Raw genomic sequence first — 27,288 nt, forward strand, 5'->3', positions numbered from 1 at the left:
ATTCCTAGGGCACATCAACTAACATGACCTCTGACTGAACAAGTTGATTTAAGTGACTGTTGACTTTGATGCATATGGTATCTATCCCATCAAGCCTCCAGCTTCTGCCAACCAAGCAACTGAAAAACTAGAGGAAGTTACTCAGAAAAACCCCCGAGTCAGAGAAAAACAAGGTGTGGTAGAATACAAAGATAAGATATGGTCAGTTGAGATATTGCCACCAGAGACTCTGCTCATTAATTATACCTGGGTTCCACTGTTGAGGAACTACGCATGAAAAACGAGAAGTGCCAGACCTTCGCTGGGTGGAGGAATCATCAGTATGCATCTGCTCGTTGACTGTAGAGGGTGAGAAAAAGTAGGTCCTGATAAATAACTTGATGTAAGTGCTATTCTGTTAATAGATCAAACACAAAAGACAGGAACTCAGTGTGAGACGATGTAGTGAGACAAGGAGACATGCATCATGAAAGCTTTTTGGCCGCTTGAATACCAGACACACTGCTGCGTTTTCAATCATCTGTAGGTGTTTCTCAGCACAAGCTGGTAAACTGTCAGTAAGGAGATATTGTATGCATGTTGTAAGCATGAGATCGGACGAGTGCCTGGACTAGGAGCTGAGACACGGATTCTGACAGATCAGAAGTTCTGATCCTCTGGATGTTCAATTATGTAGATAAGAGAGAAGTAAAAGTAGAGCCAAGGATAGACGTACCAACCCAAGAGTTTATATCCGGAAGAGAGACCCAAGCAGAGGGGACTGCGAGTCAGAGAAACCCCCTCCTCACAAATCAGGTAGGTTTTCTTGCATTGATTGACATCCCCTTCCTCCCAGAACCTGTAATCCACATACCCCACCCCTCCCTCAAACCCCTCCCCATAGGCAGATAGGTTTATCATGCTAAACGTCAATCACAGCCTCATTAAAATCACCCATTAATTGCACCTATCATTTCAAAATTAACAATACATTTGCTACTACTGTGCAGAGAAGCTATCACATAATATCATTACAAATAACTTGCATTACAGTAACATAAGCACCTGCAACATAGTCACACAAATATAGGTGCATAAGGAATTCAGGGACTCCATAGACAAGCACGGCACATAATTGAAACAATGTGTTTTGCTCACTTACCGTAAGTTTTTTTCCCCCTTAGTTTCAAACATGACCTGGAATGTTCCGGTCGTCACGGCAATCCCAGAACACTGCATCCCACTGGCCCCCGTGCCCCATTACACAGAAACAGTATTGCCCTTTCTCTAAACCCCCCACCCCCTTTGTGCAAGACTGTATAAATACAGAGTCCCGCAGCCTGGCCGCACTCAGAACCTCACAGGGAGCCTGCAGAGGCTGACCAGGACGGAGAAGGGAAAAGCAAACAGGAGTGTGAGGGAGACTAGAGCGGAGATCACAGAGGAGGCTGAAGCAGCAGAGTGATAAAGATCTGGACAAAAGCATCAAAGCCTGAGGTATCTCAGCATAAAACCAGGAACAAGACTCACCTGAAGCCAGACAGCAGAGATCGACACCGTGAAGGATGTGGATCCCACTGGTCGCCTGCCTGTGCTGCCTGCTCGCATCCAGCCGTGGACAGGAGAGAGCCTCCTTCCGGAGGGGCAATGACCAGAGGGGGCGCTGTCAGTACAGCTTCACCGTGGAGAGCCCCACGGAGGCCAGCTGCCCTGCCGCTGGGGGGCCTGAGTTGGAGGGGGTCAAATCACGGCTGGCCCTGCTGGAGACGCTGGTGGGCAGGCTGACGGGAGCCGGTGAGAGCGGTGGGGAGATCGCACCTCTGCGGAGGGAGAAGGAGCGACTGGAGAGGCAGGTGCAGGAGCTGCAGGGCCAGCTGGGTGGGCTGAGGCAGGAGCTTGAGAGCCTGCGGGCCAGACCGTGTCAGACGGCTTCATCTGCCAGGGCCTCCGCGCAGGACAGAAGCCAGAGACCCCTCAGTGGTGAGTACCGTACCAACCAAGGGCACTGTGACCAGCAGAGGGGGAAATTTCAGATCCAGAAAGTACAAATCCAGACCTCTGATGACTGGAAAGTACCCTGAGACAGGGACTTGGGAGCATTAACTACACATTACAAATTAGCCCATGCGTTTGTGGAATGGAAGCCTTCATTTATTACTGAAAAGAATGGAATATCTTTATTGTCACTGCACAACTGTCACTGCACAGGTACAATGAGATTTAGTTTGCAGCTTGATGCTATTACTAATACTAAATGAACTAAAAGTAAAGCACAAAGATAGAAATAGCAGCAAGTAGTAAATACAAAATAATGAAAGCAGCATCCAAACTGGTAGAGTACAATAAATAACTAAAAACCCAAAGAAAGTGATTCATTAAAAGGAACAACAGGTTTCTGAGCCTGAAGACAAAGATGGACGCTGAGCATAAATGTAGACTGTGCTAAGGCAGGTGCCATAAAGCAGGTTCCTGACCCAGAAACAATAGTTGAAGCAGGGTACCGTTTCGTAAACTGGCTACTCATCCCACACCATGCCTGCTCGGCCCTTCCTAAAGTCTCGGGAGGGGTGATTGTGTCCATCTGGACCTCTTTCACATTTTTTATGGCCTGGTAGAAGAATGGAATTCACTGGGAGGGGGGTCAACATGTGGAGTCCATTGAGGGTATCTTGAATAGGGTTGCCCTCCAGAGAAGGTCAGCTCATACTAAAAGTCATGCAGTGCCATTTAGTCACAGCTTTAACACCTTAAAGGGCTAATTTTTGCTGAAGCAGGTCAGGTACAGGTGTTCTATAGTCTATATTGGGCCTCTCCTCCACCCATCGTGTTCATGGAAACTATTGTTTATCATCGCTGATCTTTTTAGAACTCGTTAATACACTTTGACTGCAAATGGAAAACATCTGCTTACATTCGTACATGTGTGGCAGCAGCTGGTATAATAAAACATCTGAGATGCAGAGGCTTATGCTAGAGCAGTGGTTCTCAAACTTGGTCCTCGGGCCCCACTGCCCTGCTTGTTTTCCAGCTATCCCTGCCCTACACACTGCTGATTACCTGGATCAGGTGTGTTCAGTCAATCAGAAGCTGAAAGACAGCTGGGACCTGTGTGTAGGACAGGGATAGCAGGAAAACAAGCAGGGCAGTGTGTCCCGAGGACCGAGTTTAAGAACCACTGTGCTAGAGCGTGGGCTCTGCTGCTAGCATAGGTGTGAAGTCAATGCTTGTCTTTTTAGCTATTTCACTTAACGTTCAGATTATTGCTCCTGATCCATCTCAGGAATTTCTAAGTGGAGGAGCCTAAAACCCCTGCAGAGGCTGGCTGACTCAGGCATGCATTTGGATAAGTATTACTTTGGGAATGGTTTTGAGGGACGGCGCAGAGAACCCCACCCTCAGCTATGTGTGTGGCTTATTCCGGTTCTACAGGAAATCACACTGGGACTTGCAAGCCAGATACAATCTCTCTATGGAGATGTCATAGCCGAGATGATCCCCATGGAGTCGCAGTCTCTAGCTGGGTGTAGAGTGTTTCGAAGTACGAAAATGACAATTACTATTTTCACTCCAAGTCTGTAATCACAGGCTTGTTGTAATCATGTATCATGAATGAGAGCTCATGCGTTAGCCTTAGTGGACTGACATCGACGACATTTCTCTGCTCCTTGTACCTGACGCTTCTGTTCTCTGCAGGGTCCAGCATCTTCTCCCACCTGATGTCCAGGCCCGGAAATCCAAGTGAGACAGACGGAGTCAGTGGTAGGGTGTACAAACACATTGAGCATCTTCACACTGGTTCCAGAACCTCAACAGCCACCACATTCCATGATACATCTCAGTTTCAGTGCTGTACAACACTCCTGCTGCCCAATACTACCCGAGTCCTCCTTTCAATTGGTTGCAGATTCCATGATGCAGCAGGGAAGAGTTGCTTATCAAGAGCTTAAGGCAGAAGTGACAGAGGTGCCAGCATCTCGACTCAATCAGAAGCCTAATCAGGAGAGCACAGGTATGTTTGTCTGATGCTGCCCCCTAGTGGCAGAAACAACAAAAAACCCTAAAACGACAGCTGTTTCGCGCAATCAGATCCCTCATGATATTTCTCTCTCCAGGGTGCGGGGAACTGATGTCAATTAGGGAACCGGAGACTCACCGCAAGGCTGACACCATCAATGGGAAGTATGGGGTGTGGTTCCGGGACCCAGAGCCCGGCAGACATTACGGTCCTGAAATGGTATGGCGCATCGACACCGTTGGGGCTGATGTGCGGCAGCTGTTCGCCTACGAGAACATGGACCAGCTGGTTCGTGGCTTCCCCACCAAGGTGCTCCTGCTGCCGGAGCCCGTGGAAAGCACAGGAGCCACCATGTTCCGGGGTTCCCTCTACTACCAACGTCGCCGGAGCCGCACCCTGCTCCGCTATGACCTGGCCTCTGAGAGAGTGGCAGCCCGTCGTGAGCTGCCGCATGCAGGCTTCCACGGCCAGTACCCATATTCGTGGGGGGGCTACACAGACGTGGACCTGGCCGTGGACGAGAAAGGCCTTTGGGCCATCTACAGCACTAACAAAGCCAAGGGAGCCATCGTGGTGTCCCAGTTGGACCCCAACACCCTGGAGGTAAGGAAGACCTGGGAGACCACCATCCGCAAGAACACCGTGGCCAATAGCTTCATGGCGTGTGGACGCCTGTACACGTTGGCCAGCTACAGCTCGCCCAACACAACCATCAACTACACCTTTGACACGGCCACTGGGCAGCTAAAGGCCATTTCCGTGCCATTCCGCAACCTCTACCGCTACAACAGCATGGTGGACTACAACCATGCCAGTAAGAAGCTCTATGCCTGGGACAACTTTCACATGGTCTCCTATGATGTGCAGCTTGCGAAGCCAGACATCTGACAACACAAACGACCTAAGGACCTAAATCATCACAGCTCTCATAAGAAGGAGTCTTCAAAAGACAAGAGGGGATCAACTCCCATCCACCAAGCTTTGAGGCTCATACCTTCAATATCCACACCTGGGCCTATTTAAGCTTTAATAAGTGATGACTTACTAGGAGGCAAACGGATAAACCTACTAGGAAGCTGGTTTCAGAAGGCATCTTTTGGGACACCAGTGCCGTCCACACTCCACACTTTGAGACATCGTCTTCCCTGCCTGCCGTGCAGATCTTAGGTTAACAGGACCAAGTAAAGAAGCAGGTTTAACAGCGATGATTCCTGACACGAAAAGGCATCCATCACACACCCCTGCTCTTTAGGTTGGCTTTGAGTGGGATAGTAGAACTGACAGCTACTGGCTCACCAAAAATGAGATTTACATAGCTGCTTTACTGCTAGAGGTGCAGCAATACGTTTGTTTAAAAAAAATGTCAATGTTTGTATAAATATCTAATCTGACATTAAAGGGAATCTATTCCTATAATCCCTGTCTCGTTTAAACTTCATAATGAACCTCATTTTTCCAATTTCATAATACACATCATTATCACTGGTGGTCTCAGGGCTGCAGGGTTGGGGTTCAATCCCAGCCCCCAACTGTGTGTCCAACTTGTGCAATTCCCTCAGGCCCCGTGGGTTTCATCCAGCAGTCGAAAGGCTCCAGGGTTCCTGTGACCCTTTATTGGGCAAGTATTTAGAAGAGAGGCGAAGAATTCACCTGTCCATCCTCTCGAGATCAAGAAACAGCTGCATCACAAAGCAAAAATGAGACTGGAGTGCTCTGCCCCCCCCCGCAGAACCGGATGGTAACAACTCATCTGCCACAGGACTTTTTATAGCATATTATTTTATTAGTTTCTGTAACCAAACCAAGAATGTAAATAAGACCGTACATATTTCAATACAGCGATGTAACCCCTGTACAAGTGAGACAAAAAAAAAGAAAAAAAAGGAGGGGGGGGGTTGCCCCCAACCATCCAGAGCAACATCCTATCTCTACAAGGTGGCAAGCAGTACAGGCTGACCTTGTTCTGGCAGGGGTCAAAGGGACAGGGGGCTAAGAAACCGTTTTGGGGGGGGGGGGGGGCATCTAGGTGAGGCTACCGGTCATTTCACAACACAGGAGAAAAAAAAACACCCTTTTGCCTAAACATGAGAACAGCAGCTCTGGACAGGAACCTTGGCATCCCTCCACACAGGGTGCTTATTCAATTAAAATTAATCCCCTGCAAAACCGGCACCCCCTGCCCCCCCCCCCCCCTTTTACATAAAGATGATTTCACCTATAAAGGCTGCACCGTTTTCAACTGTCTACACCAGGACGACTACCTGGGCACAAGGGAGAGAGACTAATACACACACATATGTGGGGGGGTGGTGTGTATGTGTGACCCCTGCCCCCATCCCGGACCCCCACACAGGCGCACATCTGAGATCAGCCGGGAGTGGAGAGCCAGCACCCAGCAGACAGAGGGTGTTTATCATGGCATCGGGGCACAACCGAATTGTCAGCGTCAGGCTGGGATGGGGGTGACACTTGTCATGGGGGCGGCTTACAGTACAGGCCGCGACCGATAGCAGCTGCATTACAATTCCTCACGGGGGGGGGGGGGGCAGGGGGGATGTGGGCGAGAAACAGAAAAGCAGCTAGCCTCTTGATTCTGGCTCTGCGGTCAGGCTGGTTTCTGCAGGGGAGGGGCTGGCCTGCGCTCGCTAAAACACCTTTTCGTATTAGGTTTTGATTTTACTACAAAACAAAATAAAAAAAAAAACCTGCCATCCTAATTCATGTCTGATTCTATCTAAAATATGGGGGGAAAATTAATTAGATATGGATATTTAAAAAAAAAAAAAAAAAACAAACCCAGCGACTTGAGCAGCAAACAGAAACACTTCATCTTGCCGCCACTCGGCCAACATGCGGCTCTTTACGCTCCTGCCCCCCACGGGGTGAGAGGCACTCAGCTCCACACAAAAAATTGACCACGCAACTGACCCTCTGGGGCAGGGGGTGGGGTGAGGGTGGGGGGAGAGCATGAGAAGCAGGTATATGGGACTGCCCTGTCTGGACATGGCAGCCCTCACCTTACCCCCACGGCCCTGTGAGTGATGCCAGCGGGTGGATGAGTGAGGGGCTCGAGTCTCCACCCCCACCCATCAGGGAGAGCCCCCGGGACAGATGAGCTCTCTACTTGCCCTCCTCGGGCTTGATGGACTGGGGTTTGATGGGGCCGGTCCGCACAGGTTTGGCCCCAGACATAGGAGGCTTGTCGGTGTCGGGACGCTCTGCAGCACCACCCTGGTGGTTAGGGGCACAGGGGTCGCCGGGCTTGCCCACGGCCCCATCCCCCCGGCTGGGCTTGCCCATGGGCCCCTTTAACTGTTGCTGCTGCTGCTGCTGTTCTGAGAAGAACTTGTGGGTGGACTGGAGCACCTCAGCACGCTGCTTAGCCTGAAAGTCACACAAAGCAGTCCGTCAACACACACATGTAGACCAGATGAACGCCCCCCCCCCCACCCAGAGCAGAGAGCAGTTTCACTCCACACCTTCACCAGGTTCTACCGGGAATTCAGATGCTCTGGATAACCCACATTAAGCAATGTGGGGAGGGGCAGTACCCAGCTACTGTAAATGTCAGATGTCAAGGGTGAAATGTAATGACAGGAAGTGTCGTCACAGCTCACCTTCAAATCCTGCTCGGCCTTCAGAGCCGCCTGGGTTCCCCGGGGGCCCATGGGAGGCCCAGAGGGGCCACGGGAGGGATGTTGTGGTCTGGGGTGGGACATGAGGCCAGAGCCCACAGAGGGGGACATGGGCGGGCCCATGGGAGTCCTCTGCACCCCACTAGGGAACGAGCCACCGTGGGGGGGTCGGACTAGCGGAGACACCAGGCTGGGCTGGGACAGCATCTGAGGGGGGGTTAGATAATCCATGTTTGGCAGGCTCATCATTTGAATGATGTGTGGACGGTGCCAACATGTCCCCCAGTAAGGAAGTGGACTCACCTGGGGGTTGAACTGTCCCGGGAAGTGCTGGGGGATGCGGATGCTAGCTGTGGGTGACTGGAACTGTTTCTGGTACAGCATGCTGTTCATCTTACTGGACTGGCTGCTGGGACTGGTGGAGCTTGCCCTGCAGGTGGGAGAAGTGACCAATCACAGACACGGAGACAGATTATCAGGCCTACTCACTCACACCCAGAACCCACACATTTAAAATCAAAAAGAACAAGGCTCGAACCGGTGACTGTCCCAGACTCGACAGCTGGAAGCCTTGAGTTAGAAAATGAGAAAAAAAAATGGACCAATGTGGCGATGTCATACAATGTAGATGGTAATAAGCCCCTCCCTTGCTGACCCAAGGACACGTCAAACATCCAAATAGACTCGCAGTAAATAGATAAGAGGCCAAATGAATGCCACAGGCGCCTACCTGAAGGGGCTGGAGGTGGGGGTGGTGCTCCTGGCGCTGACAGGGGGCGTCCCCGGCTTCACCTCCATACCACCGCCGAACAGCTTCATATCCATCTCGCACACCTGCGTAGTTAGAGAATGATGTCACCGACAACCTCGAAGAGGCCTCTTCAGGAAGCAGGGGAACCCCACAGCGGTTTAGGAGTCTGAAAACCTTAAATCCTGAAGCACCCCCCCAACCCCTGGGAGGAGCCTCACTCGCCTTGCTGGAGGGTTGCATCATGCCGTGGGCGCTCTGGCTCACCAGGCCTCGGTAGGGCTGGCTCCCTGGGGGCTGGCGGCCAAGGCTGGGCACCGGGGCCTGGGGAGGGGTGGGTGGCAGCGACTGAGGCAGGGCCAGCAGAGGCTGGCCCCCTGACGAGCCGAAGTTGGGCACAGAGAGCTGGGAGGCAGGGAGAGGCACCGTCACCTGGGAGACAAGATGCCAGCCTGTCACTGGCCAGGAAGCTAGGTGGGCCTGTGCGCCCCAATCACCCATCGCTGAACTGCTCAATGGGATAACATCCTTGGGTGGAGTAATCCTGTTCAGACTGCCCCAAACTGGAAACCAGTCTGAGATGAAGTCCACACATTTAAAGGCAGTTCCTACACTGAGCGCTGGGGACAGTCCTGGCTCGCCTCGGCCGGCACATACCTGCTGGAGGGCGGAGCTGGGCTGTGTGGAGCTGTAGAAGCTGCTCTGGCTGGGCTGCTGACCCGAGTAGAGACTGGAGTGCTGGCTGAGGCCCTGACGTGCCTGCGAGTGAGGGGGAATAGCCACCGTCAGGAAGGGAAATCATCACTGGGATAGTTTTCACAGGTTGCCTCTACATATGGAGAAACTGCCCCAAGGACATACTGTTTGACTTCTACTCCGCTGAAATAGAGTAAGGGAAATCTCATCTGGGCTCCTTCAGTGAATCACTGTTCCAGTTTCACTAGAATTTCTGGGTTCACCGAAGGTGGGGCGACGCCGCAAAGCACCTGGATAAGATGCGTGTCGATGAGCTGCGAGCCGCCCAGCCCCGACGGCTGGTTCAGCTGCGGCTCGAACAGGATGGGGATGTGCTGCGTGCTGGAGGTCTGCTGGAAGGCCAGACTGGACTGCGGCTTGCCCAGCTCAGGAGGCTGCATGCCTGGGTAGCTGTGCAGGGCCGTGCCCGAGAGCATCATGGGAGAGGGCTGGGACAGGCTGTTCTGCATGAAAGCCTGCTGCGACCTGCCAGAGGCAGAGAACCGAGCTTTACCCTGAGCTGAATGCCAAAACAGCAGTTGAGTTAGTTCGTGGTGAGCGATCCGCAATAGACGCTGACCTGTAGGGCTGCAGTGAAGAGCTAAAGAGGTCCTGGGGCTGGGAGACGGGCGGCCCGGCGCTGAGACCCAGCTGGGGCTGGTGCTGGGGCTGGCCCTGCAGGGGCGCGTAGATGGGGATGGGGATCTGCTGCACGGCCGTGGGCTGCAACGGGAAACCACACGATGGAGATTGGGACTGGGGTTTGGGAGGGCTACGAGAGGCGTGGACAAAGAGGCGAGGAGGGGGGGCATACCTGCGAGAGTGTAGGCTGGAAGGCCTGTTGCTGGGCAAGGGAGGGCGGGGCCAGGCGGGGATGCGGCGTGTTGAACAGATGACTTGTGTCCATGTAGAAAGCTGGGATTTGGCCTGCAGACCCTGGTGAGGGAGGCAAAGGGTCTCAAAGGGCCAAGTCGCGAATGATGCCCGAGAGAGCAGCCTCCTTGTGTTGAAGGGGCTGATACAGATTCAAAACTCTACATAGCTGACCTTGCACTGCCTTTCCAAAAAATACAGATTCAAAGCTCCTTACAGATCTCGGGGAGGCACGAGGAGCCTTGCACAAGCCTGTAGGAGTGCAAGACGAGAGACCCACCTGCAGCAGACTGGGACACGAAGACCTGGGGCGTCTGCTGCTGCTGGGGGAGCAGGGGAGGCACACAGCCAAGCTGGGAGAAATGGCCACCGGAGACACCCACGCTCTGAACCTGCTGAGGCTTCACCTTGCAGATGTTGGGGGGGTCCGAGGTGGATGTGGGCTTGGTGCTCAGAGATGATGTAGTGTAGGTCCCCGAGCCTGACAGGGACAGGCTCGTCACCCGGGGGCCCGGGGGCTGAGGGTCACGTGACCGCGGCGGGAGGCAGGCCGGTCCCTCACCAGAGAGCGAGGTGCTTGGCGTGACTGAGGCCACGGGGATCTGAGGCATGGAGGCGCTGGAGAAGGAGCTGAAGGAGGCGCTGTTGCCACCCCCACCGCTGGTGATGGGGGAGGCCGAGGACGTCACAGGGGAGCTCTTCTCCCCGAGACTGGGGGAGTTCTCCCACGCCTTACGGGCTGACTCCATCTGCCAGAGAGGGGAGGGGCTTTAGACACGCCTTAGCCACAGCAAGGGCACGGCCACGAGGGTAAGATGGTGGCGGTACCTTGAGGGTGAGGTCCACAGTGGCTGGGGAGACAGTGGTGAGGCTGGAGCTCTGCTGCAGAGCCTCTCGGCGGGGCAGGGGCAGGGGGTGGGGCAGCGCCACCTACAGGGCAGAAGGAGAAGACACTCCAACACTGGGCCATGGTTCTCAGTTCCGAGGTACAGGCTAAAGAGGCACAGAACAGCATTATGCGATAAAGGACGAGGGGGCAGGCACTCACACTAGCTACCAGGGTCTCCTCAATTTTGCCACTTCCTGTGGGGACGCTGTCAGCCAGGGATGAAGATGGGGTGGTGTAATCCATGACAGACTCCTGGGGGAATCAAGGACAGGCTCACTTACCACCCTCCCTGAACTATAAAACCCGAGAGGCGAACATGAGACCCAAACAAACACACAATAATGTTAAGCTGATTTAAAACTTTTGGAATACTCATTCAAATGACTGAATGTGATGCCTGTTCTGTAACCTGAATCTCGGAGAGCATCTTAAGCTGACCGCCCTCAGGAAACAAACCCCCAGCCCTCCAGTGGTTACCTTGGAACCGCTTCCGTACTCTGACGCTGGCACGGCCATCATGCCCTCGATGTCGGCGCCCAGTTCAGGGACCTTGCCATCCTTGCTGGGGGAGCTGGGGTCGGCTCCACGGGGCCCCACAGGACCCGTCTTGTCCAAGGACTCTGCGTCAGTCTGCCTGCAGTCCTTGGCCTTGCGGTTCTTCAGCGATCGCTCCTTGCCGATGGGCCCTGGCTTGTACTCCTTTGTCTCTGGGGTGCTCAGCTCGGGCAGCTAAGGGGGGGAGGCAGTTGGACCACATCAGTCACTGTGGGGGACGGCATGCTGGAGGAGCAACAGGAGGGTGAGATGGTAGGCGGGTACCTTCTGGGCTTTGATAGGTCCAGCCCTAGGCGGCTTTGGTTGCTGCTCCTTGGGCTCAGGCAGCTTGTTCTCAGAGTTCTTCTCCAAGAGGACAGGGGTAACGTCGCTGTCCGTGCTGCCTGCCGAAGACGGTGCGCCGAACTGGATGGTGTCCATGCCAAGATCTGCAGCACCCTCCGTGCCCGGCTTTGCACCCTGTTCCCATGGCACCTGATCAGATCATGTCCTCAGGCCACAGCGGGTCACGTAGGCACAGGTGGAGAGCCACTCACCTCAGGCGGGATGCTGCCAGCGAAAGACGTGAGGGGCTTGTTCCAGGCACTGACTGAGGGGGGCTGGGGCGGGCTGATGGGTCCAACTACAGCACAGTAACAAAAGGTGGTCAGGCTTCACCATGCAGCCGTTATGACCCATGTGACTGTTTACCCCTTTCAGGACCCTTGCTCTGGGTGTCAGAGAACTACCTGATTAGCACTTATCTATACACAGGTTACATGATATTTAAAAGGGGAGATCTCAGACTCACGTTTCTTGATGTCGGAGAGCACAGCTGAGCTGCTCATCTTGTTCTCCCAGAGTTCCGTGCCCAGGGCGCTGTTAGCCTGCCCCGCCTGCAGTGTCTTGCTGGAGTTGTCAGGGGCCACGGGGAGGGCAGTGGTGCCCTCTGCTGGCTGAGGGGCAGGGACTACTGCAGAGGGGGTGCTGGGCTGAGGAGCAGGGGCGACCTGCTGTTGCTTCTTGGCAAACCTGGGGGGCAGTTTGGAGCCCCCACCTCGGCCTTTCTCACCGGAGCCCTTCTTACTCCAGTTCTGAGGGTTACATCACAAGGGACAGCAGGTCAAGGTGGGGCATCAGGACTGAGGGGATGGACTCTGAGGGGATGGACTCTGAGGGGATGGACTCTGAGGGGATGGACTCTGAGGGGATGGACTCTGAGGGGATGGACTCTGAGGGGATGGACTCTGAGGGGATGGACTCTGAGGGGATGGACTCTGAGGGGATGGACTCTGAGGGCAGGCGGCTCACCTGCACAGTCATCTCCTCTTTCTTCCTGCGCTCCTCGTCCTGCAGCCGCTTCTGTTGCTTGCGTGACACCACCTCAGTGAAGCCGTCGTCATTAGTGCTAGACTGCAAGTCCTCCAGGGTCGTGACCTCAGGGTGGTCATCGATGATCACCACGCCTGCAGAAACCAACTTCAAGGTTATGCCCGATGGAGGCCAGATGGAGCCTCCCCTGCTCTTCTCCATCACCACAGACACACTCACTGGCGTAGTTGTTCAGGTCGAACTGCGACAGTGCGTCGGGCTTCTCCTTCGGCTTCTTGGCAGACTGCTTGCCATCGTCCTTGCGGCGGCCTGCTGGGTCCTTAGACGCTCGCTGAGACGTGGCACCGTGCGCTGCATCCGGGTTCTGGGCAGCACTGCCGGTTGGATCAAGACCAGTCAGTTCCTGGGCCTGCTGCTCGAGCGGCCTGAGCACAGAGGCCCCAGGGGTCGAGGGGGTGGGGGCAGAGCAAGCGAGGCAAACGAAGGAGAGGTAGAACACAGGACAGGACAGGCACCGAGCTCCCAGGAGGTCAGGGTCAGAATTAACCAGAGCTACATGCAGAGTGCCACCTGCTGGCACAGATCTGCTGGGAACTTCATTAATGGAAAAACCTCCTTGGGATCACCACTTCAATCACAGCTGCAACCATTTTATACTACAGTAAGCCCTTCGTGAATTCACAGATCTGCGAAAATTTAATTGGATCCGAACTTCTGCGAAATCCTCAAACAGAAGTGTTTATGTTTAATTTTCGTAGTTATTTATGTTTTCATGCTTTTAAGTGTAAAATTGGTAAGAAAGATTCTACTGTGTTTTTGGGAGAAAGTTCAAGACACACAATTTAAATCAGTTTAAAAATCCCTTTAAAAACGTGGCTTTCTTATGGAAACGTGCCTTTTTTATGTACATACCGTACCATACCTTTACAAGATGCGAATCCCATTCACAAAGTTTATTCCCTTTGGAGCTGTCATGACCTGCTCATCTGATCCTCCTGTGTGCCACGCCCCCTCATCTACGTTGTGTGGAATCCCCGCATGATCAGCTGTTTCAAGTTGCTGTCATTAGTCCTGTGCATTTAAGTCTGCATTTAATTATCCCAAGTCCGGTCATTAACGTCGTTGTCCTGCTTGTCTTTACCTTTTGATTAAACCCTGTGTTCCCCGATTCCTTGCGTCCTGTCCCTGCTTCCCTGCCCCGGCAATACATAACATTTTCATATTTTCACCGTACTGCATAGCTAATTCATAATTATCATTATCCATCCATCCATTTTCCAAACCGCTTATCCTACTGGGTCGCGGGGGGTCCAGAGCCTATCCCAGAAGCAATGGGCACAAGGCAGGGAACAACCCAGGATGGGTGGCCAGCCCATCGTAGGGCACACTCTCACACCATTCACTCTCAAATGCACACCTATGGGCAATTTAGCAACTCCAATTAGCCTCAGCATGGTTTTGGACTGTGGGGGGAAACCGGAGTACCCCCACGCCGACATGGGGAGAACATGCAAACTCCACACACAGGTGACCCAGGCGGAGACTCGAACCCGGGTCCCAGAGGTGCGAGGCAACAGTGCTAACCACTGCACCACCATGCCGCCCCATCATCATCTTAAATCAATATTCATCATTGGCGAGTCAACATTCTACTGTTTTTTTAATTAAATATTAATGTTTGTATGAATTTTTGTTCTCTTTCGTGGGTAGGGCACAAATAGTATTTTAACTTATTTCTGTACGTCTTTACATAGTTTTTAATTGATTGAATTCCTGTACCCTATACGTACAGTACGTTCCCTTTACGCATTAAATTGTACCTTACGTATATATATACTTACAGTCCCGTTCCTTTCTCATTTTACCTTACTGTGAATGCAAAAGAAAACGGCAGCCAATGCCGTAGGGGTAACATTAGTATAATGTACTGTAAATGTGGTAGTGTGACTAATATACGTTACGCAATACTGTACTCTGAAAAAAAAAAACAAAATGTTTGGTGTAAAGGTAATGTATTAAGCTAACTTAAATTAAATTTAAGTGTTTCTGGAGCATATTTACGGTTTAAACTATAGAAATAAGTACATACTGCCATTTTTTGTGACTACCAAACATCCGCGAATCCTCCTTATTCGCGACGGGTTCTGGAACATAACATCGCGAGTGTCCGAGGTCTTACTGTATTCCAATAAAAAATCATTTTAACTGAAAAATACCTGTTATCACTATTTAGGAGTATGGGGTGAAACTAAAAATACAAATTTATGTACATCCATTTCAGTGGAAGTTTTGAAGCGCTACACAAGAGCAAATCAGACGCAGAAGGTGAAAACACACTGGCAGGGGAATCCTGCTGACATACAGGAAGCGGGAGGCTGTGGTGACTCAGACAGACAAAGCAGGCATGAATGAAACGAGACAGCAGTAAACAGTGGCATTCCTGTGCTGCCAGCTTCCCGGAACTCACCCTCGGCGTGCCACTTTGGCCCCGGCTCCTCCACGCCGCTCACCCTTGCCTCCCGGATAGCCGCGGCCCGCCTTTGATCCAGCATTCCCCCTCCGGTTCTGGCGGTCTCCTGGACGCTGGCTGGAGAAGCTCCTCTTAGCAGCAGCGGATACCTCGCGTTTGGGGGTCACGCCACCCTCCGCCGCAGCCTTCCCCTGGCCCGCAGAGCCCTGGACGGGTGCAGAGGAGGCTGAGGGGGTGGGGGGGGCTGCCCCCGAGTCCAGTGCTCCCTTCTTCTCGTCCCGCTCCCTGCGCTCGTTGAAGTCACTGCTCTCCGACGCCGTCTCCCACTCCTCATTGGCCTGGTCTGAGGAGTTCTGATTAGACAGGTCCGGGGACTTACTCACAGAAGCAAGGACAGAGGGCCCTGTGTCTGCTACTGGCCCCTCCGCAGCAAGAGCCGGCTCAGAGGAAGAGGCCTCCACTGCAGGCGAGGAGCCTCCTAAGGACTTGGGAGCGGATGGAGGAGCAGCAACAGGGACGGAAGTGGTGGGAGCCTCTTCCTCGGCCTTCACCGCTGCCTCACGCTCCTTCAGCCTCCGGAAGCGAGGTGGCTTGTCCTGCCTGGGGGGCCGGGCTGGCCGTGGCCTTCGGGGCCTCTCCCGAGCAGCTGCCCCTACTTCACCAAACTTCCTGCTTTCAAACTTGGGTGGCCTCCTGTCTGCAGGAGAGTTCTCCTTGCGGGAGGCTTCGGCCTCATCTGGGTGGAAAGTCTCCATTGGCTTGTTGGGCCACTGTGAGACCTCCCTGGGTCCCAGCCTTCTCAGGGGACCAGGTCTCGGGGCTCCTCGCTCCCTGGCCCCACCCCTGCGGCCATACATCCCACCACGACCGCGTCGCATGGGCTCACCCTTGGGGAGGAAGCCGGGTTTGGGTCGGCCGTCCTCCTCCCTGCAGGAGACCTTATCGGTTGCGCTGGTGGAGCCTACAGCGGAGGCTCCTCCCACCAGCCCAGACACTCCTTTAGAGCCACGCCGCGCCTCCCCAGGGTCCCTGCGGAGCCGGACGGGCTTGGCACTGGGCTCCCTGTCCGAGGGCCCCGTATCACTGGCCGAGTCACAGGCCTCGCTGTCTGAGTCCGTGTCGGAGCCTCGCCGGCGCCGCCGCTTTGGCAGAACCTCAAAGTCTGAGCTCTCGCTGCGAGTCTCGCTCTCCTCACGGCAGCGGAAGCCGACGCCCCCGGAGGTGGCCAGGGGCAGATCGGGCCGAGGGCGGGCCTCCCTGTAAGGGTATTCTCCTCGACTGCGTCCACGGCTGCCCCGGGCCCTGCCTCCATAACTGCCACGGTAACTTCGACCGCGAGAATAGTACTCACCGCGCCCGCGGCCCCTGTAGCTGGAGTCAGCAGGCCAGTCCCGCTCTCTGTCACGCTCTCTCTCCTTCTCTCGCTCTCTCTCCCGTTCCCTTTCTCTCTCCCTCTCTCTTTCCTCCCGCCGGTATGCCCGGGGAGGGAGGCTGGACTCTTTGCGTGGAGGCAACTTGGCTTCTGCCGGTTTGTCTCCCACCGGCACCCTGTCCAGCTTCTCTTCTCGAGGTCCCTGGGCTGGGGTCCCCACTGGAGGCTGGGGGACACGGGCTCTGCTTGCCCCCCCAGCCAGCGTCTCCTCCTGCTCAGTGGGTGCTGGCACATCCCTCTTGGCCTCACCAGGCTGCTTCTGGCTCTCTGGTGCGGCAGAGGCAGGGGCTTTGGCGACAGGGACCTCCTTCTTGGCACGCTCTCCCCGCTCGCTGCGCTCCTCCTTCTCCCTACGCTGCTCCCTCTCCTCTTTCATGTCTCGCAGGACGGGCTTTTTGATTGGCCCTGAGCGCCTCACGGGCCTTTCGCTTGCTGGACCCTCTCGCCGCCCTTGTCCAGACCGGGCACCCCAGCGCATCTCCGACGGCTTGGGTTTGCCGGACACTGGCAGGGGGAGCTTCTCCGGTTTGTGCTGAGCCTCCACAGGGGGTGTGGTGCGGCTGCTGCCCGAGGAGCCAGGGGCCCCATCTTTAGACGGCTTGTCCTCTGGCTGTTCCCCCGAATCTGAGAGCTCCAGTGTCTTCTGGGAAAGTGAGACGCCCTCCAAGCGAGGCTCCTCCAGCTTCAGGGAGTGACCAGAGCCCTGTGAGACGCTCCTCTTGAGGCTAGCCTGAGGCACATCTTCAGCCTCGTTGCCACACGGGATGCCGGACTCCTTCAGGTCGAAGGCGGACTCCACAGGGCTCCGGTCGGTGAGCAAGAGCCCTGCAACGTCCACTTGGGGAAAGCCGGACATGGCCTCCGATGGGAAGAAGTCGCTCTTGCTTCTGGCCTCCAGTTGACTGTGCTCCAGGCCGTAAGCAGCGGGCAGCCCTCTCTCCAGATCTACTCCCGAGTCCAGCCTGGAGGGGGAAGCAGTAAAGCGGAAACATCAGCAACATCTGGATATATCAGACATCAACAGCCTTTCATGTACAATATCACAGAGCTTATCGACACACACAAAATGCCCATCTCCGTCTCCTACAATCCGCAAGGCCAAAAGCAGAGAGGAAGGCCCTGATTCCAGCAGCTGATCAGATCTCATCGCTACCTGGATTCTTTGGTCCCATCCTGCTTTTTGGGGGGCGTGACAGAAGGCAGAGGCTCATAGGTGTCTGAGCCCCACACCACACGTGGCTCATTGGGCAGGCCATGCTCCCTCGCAGGGCGCTGGCTGTGCTCGAAGGAGTCCGACCCTGAAGTGGCGCTGTCCGCGGGCTCTCTGCGGACCACCTGTTTGGGGGGCATTCTCCCTGGGGTGGGTGGGGGGGGACAACAAGAACGTGCTGGGAACATCTCTTTAAGGTGCTCAAACACAACGTCACATGACGGACTTCTGACATCAGTTAACTGACATATGGATACTCCCCAGGGACTGATATGCGACCCGAGCTAATCAGAGTACATACGCAAGGTGGGGGAAGAACGCCGGACAACAATGCTCCACGCACCTGGCAGCATGGCCGTCATGTCCAAGGGAGGGCGACCTGACATGAGGCGGGGGTCCATGTAGGACTGCATCATGAGCCAACGCGGGTCGAAGCCCATGGAGGCTAAGTGCTGAGGGTGTGGCCCCAGGGGCTGATAAAGTGGCCGGTGATGCGGGGACGGGACCGGGGCCCCAGAGGGGGAGACGGCGCCTCCCTGCTGCTGTTGCTGTTGCTGCTGCTGCCACTGCTGCTGCTTCATCTGTTCCTGAGAGCAGTTTAATACACATATCAGTATGTTCGTCACAATGAAGGGAGAGAACTCCATAAGGGGTGTGCTGAGGGAGGTGCCATACCTGCTGTCGGAGGAAGCGAGGGGGCAACGATTTCTGAAACTGCTTGGAGTATCCAGAGGTGAGCGAGGGGCGTAGGGCAGCCCCTGATTCGCCTTCTGCCTCGGGAGCGAGTGCCGGGGTGTCCTCGTATAAGACAGGTGCTGCGGTCTCCTCACCTGGACAGGCAAAATACCACCCCATTGCTTAGCAAGATGTAGGAGGGCACCACATACTCGGGTCATGGTGTGGCGATGCTTTTTACCCCGCCTCTCCTCCAGGCTGCCCCCATCTCCTGTGGACACCGGCTCCGCTGCGCTGTCCTGCCTGTCGGGCTCTGCCCCTAGGTCGGGGCTGCAGACTGCCCCTTCCGGAGGGTCAGGCTGCTGGGGCGAAAACTGCGCCTCCTCCCCGCAGGTGGGGTCCTCCTCCAGTGGATGAATTGGGGCAGCTGGGGTCACCCCCACTGAGGGCACATCTGCTACCATCCCGCCACTATCCTCTCGCGACGAGCCAACAGGGGGCGAGGACTGACTTTCAGCAGGGCGGAGCTTCTCATTGAGTCGCTTCAGCTTCTCGGCGCAGGCGGCCAGCCGCTGCTCCTCCTCTCGACGCTCTTCCTCCTCGCGCCTCCGCCGCGCCCGCTCCACTGCCTCTGATACCTCTGACTGCTTCTTACGCCGCTGCCTCCATACCTCAGAGTCCTCTTCAGCCGCCACCTGCTGCTGTTTTCCCTGCCGGGGGGCGCCACCTGCCACGGCGCGGCCTGACTGAGCCTAGGAGGAGGTCAAACCCGGTTCAGCCCTGGGACCCCCCCTGCCCACTGTGAGGAGGCATAGCGAACCAGCATGGCCTTCCTACCTGGTACTCCTGCTGCTGCGCCATCTTGCCAGCCTGCTGTCTACCTCCAGGAGACACGGCTCGGGGATCTCCGCCATCGACCCATGATCCTTTGCCCACCGCTCGGTCCTCAGGGCACTCTGGGGCTTCGGTGCTGCGCTGACGAGCTCGCTCCACTTTACCCATCCAGTCCCTGCATGGAGTGGCGCCGGTCAGTTAACCACACAGCCACGTTGGCAGCTGCCGCAGCCATCAGCCTTCCACACACTCACCAGTCTGCCTTGTCCTTTCCTGTCTGATTCTCCTCGTCGTCACTGAAATTGAGCTTCTCCGTGTAGTCAACCTCCATCTGGGCACCTGGGGAAAAGAGGCGACTGTGAACAGGGCCCAGCGTCGCCAACATCCCGCCAGCAAGCCCTACACGTCTCCCCCACAGCCACTCGTACCAGCCCAGCCCTCGTCGGCCTCCGTGTCCAGGTTGTCAAGCTCCTTCAGCTCTGTGGCACTGATGATTGAGGGCCGGTCGGGGTCCTGAGGCCAGGCCTGGGAGGGCCGACCGGCAGCCCGCGGGCCTCTGGGGGCACAGGGGGAAGGAGGGCATCGCCATTATAGCAAACTCGCCACAGGGCAGCAGTGGCAACAAATGAGTGCCAAGCAGTTTAAAAGGCTAGTTTAATGAAATTTAACTAATCGCTTGACATGACATGAAACAAAAGGGGAACTCCGCCCTCTGAGAAGCACCCACTGCCATCAGAAACGTCAAGGAAACCCTGGGGCCTGTTTTGATTCACGAGAAACCTTAACTCGTGCAACGCACTGTAGCTAAATGTACTCACTTGGCTCCATCCTGCTGTGACATGGTGGGTCTGAGGCTGCTTGGAGGAAGGTTATATGACATCCTGGGGTAAGCGTGAAACATCTGCGAGGGGAGGGTCGAAATGAGTTCAAATGGGAACAAGTTGCCTGAAGACAGAGCACTATGCTCCAGTTGACAATACTCACATAAGGTGGCATCATGCCGCTGAAAGGGGGATGGAACTGGGAAGGAGCCCCCGCCTGGCCAGGCTGTCCCCCATTCAGCTTGGGCTGAGCGCAGGGGGGCAGCCTCTCCCGGGCCTCCTTCTTATCCTTGCGAGGCTCAGTGGTCCCTGCGGTGGGGGAAGGCGTGCTGCGACCGCCCTCCTCCTCGGACACCTTGCTATCCATCTCTGAGGGGCTTGGCGCCGTGTTCAGATTGCGGCCCCCACCCTCGCGCCAGCTGCCAACATCTGCAGAGACATGGTAGCACAGGCTGGTGAGCCATGGCTCAGCTGCAGTGCCGGCTCTGCCTCTGACCCATTGACCACTTACTCTGTGGCCTCAGGCTAGGGCCCGGTCCATAGGGCTCCTCCTCTGACTCCCCTGGTTTGTTAGACTCGCCGGCTGCCTGCAGGCTGGGAAACTCCTGCTGGAAATGGCTGTTGACTCGGGCTGGCCCTGAAAAAAACAACGGTACCGTCACATCTTTTGAACGACAGTAAAGATTGTTTCTATACAACTCAAAAGTACATAAAGTGGAATGGAAGCTTAGCAGCCACTGAAGTAGCCACTTAGCAACCCAACTGTTGCCAAAATATGCTGATAACCTGGCCAGGAGGGGGCACCAAATACAATAATGAGAGCGGAGAGGTCAAAGGTCACCTACCTTCTACTTGCCCAGGTTGTTTGTTGGCTGCCCAGGAACGGCTGGTGCTGACAGTTGCCTCTGAAGGCTGAGAAGTCCCTTGTTTGGGTTGAGGGGGTGGTGTTTCCTGTTGCCTGGTGCATGATACAGGGAATAGAGAACATTTCAAATTGACAAAACGCTCACAATGCACAAAATACTCGAAGGTGGGGGGGGGGGGGGGGTTAGTTGATAAAAATTAATCTCTAAAATAATTTTTGTCCCCTCCCCTCATAAAGCACCCCCAGAGCAGTTACACCGGTAACACTGTCGCGAGGCAGCCCATCTTTACCGCTCGTCACAGGGTTGGTCTTGCCGGGACGCCCAGCCGCTGCCGTCCCTGGGTACGATGTTCACGTTGGGGTCGTTGCCTTTGTTCTCGGCCTTCAGGCTGGGCAAGTTGGCTGGGGGGGGCATGCGCCGGCTGGCAGCAACTTTGCCCAGACTCTGGAGCCCATGTCTGGCAGCGACTGCGAAATCAGAGGCATGTTGGACAAACGTGGCACCTGGTCACACTGCATACAGACGGCATTTCCATAGCCAATCAATAGGCAGGAAAACAGTTAAAGGAGGAGATGGCTCATGTTGGTAAAGAGCCACCCAGACTTAAAAATGCAAATGAGCTTCCTGTTTGTGAGCCCAAGCTGGAGCTGGCCCCCTATTCAGCTTGCTCTCAACTGTATCAATTTTTAAACTCCTGCCTGACCCCACTTAAAAATTAAATTATTCAAAAGTTAGTGTGCTTTTACTTTCATCTAAAAAAAAACAACAGACTTCTGAATGCTTAAGAAATTAACCAAGTTGCATTTTCTAGATAAATTTACTCTAACACCCCAGATGATGACTTTGACTGGTGTGGCAGGAACCACCTACAACTACATGAAGAATCAGGGCAGACTGCATTTCCAACAGAGGCTCAGCACCTTTATAGTCTGCAGAACAACACTGCGAATTTTCTACAAGTCAGAGGTAGCCAGTGCCTCCTCCTATGCCAGGGGTGCCCAACTCCTGTCCTGGGGGGCCGGAGCCCTGTGTAGCTTAGTTGTTTCCCTGTTCCACCATGAATGATTCAGCTCAAGAGCTGTGTGGTAATTAGTACAAATAGTTTAATCAGGTGTTTTAAATGAGGGGAAACCCAAAAATGTGCAGGACTCTGGCCCTCCAGGACTGGAGTTGGGCCCCCCTGCCCTATGCTGTCATGTGCTGGGACAGCAGTGTGAAGGTAGCGGACACTAAGAGGCTGAACAAGCTTTCCAGATTTTGGTCTATCATGCATGATTCTGCTCACCCACCCCACATTTTGGTTGAAAAAAAGAGCACTTTCAGCCGGGTACAAAAAACAACAGAAAACATGAGGACATGATTCCTTCTGATGGCCATGAGACTGTACAACAGATAAACCAATTAGGACAGATGCCATAATATGTACAATGCCACTTATTTTTAATCAATAGGTATATATTTCAAATGCAATATTTACCATACTTATCACCATAATCACCCACCGATTTATTTATAATCTTTTAATTTTATACATTGGTTGTATGTGGTACTATGTACCGTCTCTAGTTAGATAGTTCTGTAATGTGCTGTCCTACGATTTCCTTCAGAGGAATAATGGCTCATTTCATTCTGGTTAAAATCTAAACCAATTCGATCTGATGACAGACAGGCCTCTGTATGTTCAGGTGAGCCTTAACAACAGACAGAAACCCTGTGCCATTATCATCCAAGTTCATTCATCAACCGTATCACTTATATAAGCTCCAAAAAGTATGTACCCATGTGACCCTCAGCAAATCGACAGTGGTTCCAGACACCCTATTCACAAGAAGCAATGGGTCCAATAGCCCATTTTCTCATTTCAACCAATGAGCACAGCGACAACTTCATAAGAACATGTCACCCTCAGATGGTCCATGAAATACAAGGGAAGAGAGTGTGACAGATTGTAACCTATGTAGATATTCAGCAATCATAGTACTGTACTGCAACATCATATAAGCTATCCGGTCTCCATGGACCCTGAATAGAAAATGTTAGCAGTCTGGCAATACATCATTGGCCAACCCATAAACAGTTTTCAGCTTGATCTCCACGGCTCACTTTTCACCCTTTTCGGAAACGAAACAGAACGAGGATGCCGAGCTTTGAGGTTCCATGCCAGAGTCGGCCCTGGCTGAAGAATAAGTGTTACATGATAATATTTACAGTCTGACTGGGGGGCAAATTGACATTTTGTTTCTCCTTACCTGCTGTTTTCTGGGTCTCCAAAGACTTGCCCTTGTAGGTGTTAAAAAGGCTAAGGGTTGCATACTTGGTCTTGCCATCCTTTGCCTTGGTGTTTTGCCCTGACTTCTCTGACATTTCGCTGGAAACTCATTGAGTCTGTTCCCTTGGCCGCAGCCCTCAGAACCAGCCTCCTGCCAGGAGATTGAAAGAAACAGAAGTCAGGCAAAGGCGTCATTTCACAAATAACTCAACAGTTCATCCACCCGAAGGAATCAGAAGAGAGTCTCCACACCACCTGGATTCACACAAGTTGTCACTTCTCTACATTCAAATCGACGTAAGCATCAGTTTAACTTTGCATAGTAATCCGCAGCTTTTGGTACTAATTAACAGTGTTAAGGGTACCAGAAGTAAGCTTGCCCTTCACTTTTGCATTCTAAAAATGTTTCAATAAACGTCAAGATACTTGAAAAGGAGACAACTACAGGTGGCTTAGGCAGTGGAGGTCTGTTTGGAAAAGCTGCAGGCCACCTGCAAAGCATCATTGTAATTGATAATGCAATGTCAAAAGGGGCACAGCCAGCATGTCAACGGACCGCAACTGCAGAGCTCTGTTTTAAAATGCGAGCTCTGCCGCACAGAACCAAGCATCCTGGTACTCATGCAATTCATCCACAGGGCACCCTCCCCCCATGTGAGCCAGGGCGTATCATCCCAAGCCTGAAGCTGGGTCGTGCTTGCCCATAATCCCATGACACACACAAAGCATAAAAGAGCAATTCATCAGTGAATCTTAGAAACACTCTCGCTGTGATCTGTAGGCTAACGTGTAGATGTCCCCCACTGCAGTTTGGAAATATGAGCACACCAGAAGCAGCCAACGGTATTGATTGAGCCGTTTGTCATGGGGGGGGGGGGCACTGCAGGTGATAAGGGGCAAAGCAAGACAACACCAGAGATGCTCCCAGATGAAATTGACCACCCAAGCAGCCAAGATCCCCAGGTGATGAGAGTGGAACAAAGGCCTGCTACCCATCTGATTGCTGGTCTATCCCCAGGGACCAGGCCTGCACTCTCCATCCTAGAAAGACCTTCATCATACTGACTGTGACCCATCAGCCATTCCAGTGTGGCAGTGCAATACCCAAGTCTGACCAACAAGAAGGCTGAGTGCCTTCAGACATTCTGACTGTGATCAGACCTGTTCTCTAGACACCCAGTCCAGTCATTTCGGTTCACTGAATTGGTCATCCTTCCAATTCTACCATGTCGACCTCTGCACCCTAAACTTATTTTGGCCCGTTAGACCTGTGCAATCCATCTTCGGACCCGAACAGTCCCATCTTTTATTCTGGAAACCATGCTAGAATTTTATGGTAAACTTAACACTGTCTGCATTATCTGCCACGATTTCACATCGAAAAAGGTTCTTGCAACCTAAACCGATAATCATATAAACTACGCAGTAGTTTCTGGCCTGCATTTGCCTTTATCGTTTTATAGCCCCGTGTTTGTACATTTTGCACTTACTTAGAATTGTAACTGGTCTGTAATGAAACTAAGCCGGAAATAAACATTTTTAGACCCTGTATTTTTCCATTAATTCAAAAAATCAAAATTCAAATTTTATTTTTGTCATATTATTATTATCTAACCTAGACATCATTGCGACTCATAAAAAAATCCCAGACCACACGAATTTACATCATCTTAAAGCCCCTTGGGTTAGTATTTTCGGAACGATCATTTAATACGTTCCGCAGCTCTCCGGGACTCAACACACAGGTTTTACTTTCGTTTACAAGCGACTGGGTCAGTATGACGAGTTCAATCGATTCCGTGTAGCGATTTCCCAACCTCCAGAACAACTCTACTCCTCCTCAACCCGCAGGAGTCCTCAAGACATCCCAAATATCCCAAAAATTAAAAACAGATTTAGAATAACCCTTTAGACTACGGAAAATGGATGGGGGTTGAATTAATTAAAACAAGCAGCCACTCGGCCGTATTTCCAGGGCCGGCTGATCACAAAAGACAAACGGCTGATAGACGGATAGAAACGTGCACTGAACCGTGACGTCCCGGACCACCCGAAACACAAGCTACCCCTAAAAAACAACTAGTTCAAAAAATAGATGTTGGCGGCATGTGAGGGGGTACGGCTAGCGTGGTACAAAGGCAGCCGATTAACTAAGAGACAGGAACCGGGATCATCACTGATGCACCAATGCTCCCGGGAGAAAGAGGGTAAAACGCGGCTAATTCCAGGTCTCACTTTAATAAATATAGGCTAGGTGGAACAGTAAACCAACGCCGACCAGGGGCAAGCAGCTAGTCGGATGATGCGACGGCGTCCCCGACGACCGCGGCCTCTTCCACCACACGGCCCGGCACGGCCCTCTATCCTCCGTGCCGTACACCTTGGAGGTGATGGTGATAACGGGCCGTGGCGTGTCCGTCGCTAGCGGTAACCAGCTAACCGGTTAGCGGCGTACCCCCCGACCCGCTAGCCCAAGCAACGGATGTTGCTTTTCTGGAACCGCCGGTCAGTCCGCAGCCGGTTCTCCCCTCATCCATTCTGCCCATGCGTCCACAGCCGAGACTCCTACCCGCCTCCGCCGGTCCGTCTCCTTTTCTCGCCGAGCAGGCGTCTGGCCCGTCCCTTTCCAGTCAGTGTAGCTCGCTCGCCTGGGCCCTGTCGGTCGGTCGGTCCGTCCGCTGTCCTCGCTTCCTTTACGGGGTCCCGTGTGAGTGTGGGACAGCGGGTACCTCTGTCGGTGCTCGATCCTCTTCCCGTTTTCTCTCGGTTCAATGCACCTCCTTTTTATTTTTCCGCTCCTTTGCCCCGTTCTTATTTATCCTTTTTATTATAATATGTATATATATATATATTTTTTTTTTTTCTCAAACACGCTCTCCCGAGAGACGGGAGCGGTTGGAGTCGAATGAGGCCCCGCTCGCGCCGCGGCCTGTCGCGCGATCAAAGATGGCAGCCGGCCAATCCGATACGGCCTGACGTCATCGCGTAAGGACGGCAGCTGCGGCGTCTGTTACCAGCGCCGACTGACCAATCTGCCTGAGCTCGGCGGCGATCGTGCGCTGATTTCGGGTCCCGGCTAGACAGACTAGACAATGAATCAGCTCTCATCGGAAACGGCGAAGCCTGAAACCAAGCTTGTTAACAAAGACAATAGATAACGGAGCACACTTATCCGTATACGGGACGTGATAGTGAACGGTTATAATTTCATTATTAATAAATAACAGCACATAACGTTTATGTTAAAGGAAAAATTGTACAATATTTTTGTGATAATATTTCGGCTCGTGTATTATTTTTAGAATTATTTTCAAGGAAGGGAACCAGTAAAATGGGGGGTGGCATGCGAAAACGAAAAATTCTTTCTACAAGTTCACAAAATAGAGAACACAACATTTTCTTAAAATACACAGTAATTACGGCTATGCCAAACATTTTGGTAATACTTAATATTAGAATTGTGTTACATATGCTGCTTGCGTTTGGGAAAACTGCCGAACTGCAAACTGGAAGGGGACGATCTGATATCCGCTACTGTTGGAAGGAACAGTAGGGCTATTAAAAAAGCATTTCGGTATTCTGGGCGTGCAGACCTCGCACTGTACGACTGTTGTACTGGTGGTCTTTCGTCTGTACTGTGAAGCACATTTTTTCCAAGTAATTTATGGATGACATCCCTGAAACTGTATGTGTCACGATGACGAGCGCTACCCACTGAGGGTGAAAATTTATTTCCGCTCAGAAAAAAACAGGACATCAAAATAACTGCGTTCGGATGTGCAGTATCCCCACCCCTGGAATAACACCACATTCCCTCTCAATGGGGAGCCTATGGCGTAAAGTCCTTCACTGGAACGTGAGATTGCTTATCAGATTTGACCGTTTTCCTTGTAAGTTTTTTTTAATGTACATTGTTTCCGAAATCTGTTGTACCGGTGTCAACTGATTGTAAAGCAACCAGAACGTGAACG

The 27,288-nt window shown here is 53.2% G+C and overlaps 2 protein-coding genes across 4 annotated transcripts; one reads left to right on the top strand and one right to left on the bottom strand.

Moving 5' to 3' along the window:
* Positions 1-1,181: 1,181 nt before the first annotated feature.
* LOC125716963 (myocilin-like) lies at positions 1,182-5,410 on the top strand. The gene is made up of 4 exons (XM_048989849.1): positions 1,182-1,959; positions 3,673-3,738; positions 3,884-3,988; positions 4,092-5,410. The coding sequence occupies exons 1-4, from the start codon at positions 1,545-1,547 to the stop codon at positions 4,880-4,882; spliced, it is 1,377 nt and encodes a 458-aa protein (XP_048845806.1). The 5' UTR covers positions 1,182-1,544; the 3' UTR covers positions 4,883-5,410.
* A 449-nt stretch (positions 5,411-5,859) lies between these two features.
* prrc2c (proline-rich coiled-coil 2C) lies at positions 5,860-26,262 on the bottom strand. 3 transcript variants are annotated; one of them, XM_048989811.1, is made up of 34 exons: positions 25,887-26,262; positions 23,298-23,468; positions 21,338-21,515; positions 21,028-21,140; positions 20,694-20,819; positions 20,346-20,611; positions 20,180-20,262; positions 19,790-19,917; positions 19,616-19,700; positions 19,365-19,536; positions 18,769-19,279; positions 18,528-18,682; positions 18,196-18,439; positions 17,796-17,997; positions 15,208-17,604; positions 12,960-13,114; positions 12,720-12,874; positions 12,220-12,502; positions 11,966-12,051; positions 11,694-11,888; positions 11,352-11,603; positions 11,034-11,126; positions 10,814-10,915; positions 10,548-10,734; positions 10,266-10,466; positions 9,927-10,048; positions 9,693-9,835; positions 9,364-9,598; positions 9,035-9,136; positions 8,603-8,809; positions 8,360-8,463; positions 7,933-8,059; positions 7,612-7,836; positions 5,860-7,378 (listed from the first exon to the last, which is right to left on the bottom strand). In XM_048989811.1, exons 2-34 carry the CDS (start codon positions 23,410-23,412, stop codon positions 7,115-7,117), a joined length of 8,013 nt encoding a protein of 2,670 aa, XP_048845768.1. In that variant the 5' UTR covers positions 23,413-23,468; positions 25,887-26,262; the 3' UTR covers positions 5,860-7,114. The 3 variants fall into 3 exon arrangements, with proteins under 3 accessions (XP_048845768.1, XP_048845767.1, XP_048845766.1); XM_048989810.1 differs by having other exon boundaries at positions 8,603-8,782; positions 10,266-10,734; XM_048989809.1 differs by having other exon boundaries at positions 10,266-10,734.
* Between the last annotated feature and the right edge of the window lie 1,026 nt (positions 26,263-27,288).

This window comes from Brienomyrus brachyistius, chromosome 21 (assembly GCF_023856365.1).
Source record: "Brienomyrus brachyistius isolate T26 chromosome 21, BBRACH_0.4, whole genome shotgun sequence".
Taxonomy (NCBI): Eukaryota; Metazoa; Chordata; class Actinopteri; order Osteoglossiformes; family Mormyridae; genus Brienomyrus; species Brienomyrus brachyistius.

What these genes read in the sequence shown, in the direction of transcription:
- prrc2c (XM_048989809.1), bottom strand. Translation starts at nt 23,412, where the DNA reads ATGTCAGAGAAGTCAGGGCAAAACACCAAGGCAAAGGATGGCAAGACC. An exon ending in GGAGACCCAGAAAACAGCAG is followed by an intron (nt 21,516 to 23,297) that starts GTAAGGAGAAAC and finishes CTGATTTCGCAG; the next exon opens with TCGCTGCCAGACATGGGCTC. An exon ending in GGAAAGGACAAGGCAGACTG is followed by an intron (nt 19,537 to 19,615) that starts GTGAGTGTGTGG and finishes CACTCCATGCAG; the next exon opens with GGACTGGATGGGTAAAGTGG.
- LOC125716963 (XM_048989849.1), top strand. Translation starts at nt 1,545, where the DNA reads ATGTGGATCCCACTGGTCGCCTGCCTGTGCTGCCTGCTCGCATCCAGC. An exon ending in TGAGACAGACGGAGTCAGTG is followed by an intron (nt 3,739 to 3,883) that starts GTAGGGTGTACA and finishes AATTGGTTGCAG; the next exon opens with ATTCCATGATGCAGCAGGGA. An exon ending in GCCTAATCAGGAGAGCACAG is followed by an intron (nt 3,989 to 4,091) that starts GTATGTTTGTCT and finishes TTCTCTCTCCAG; the next exon opens with GGTGCGGGGAACTGATGTCA.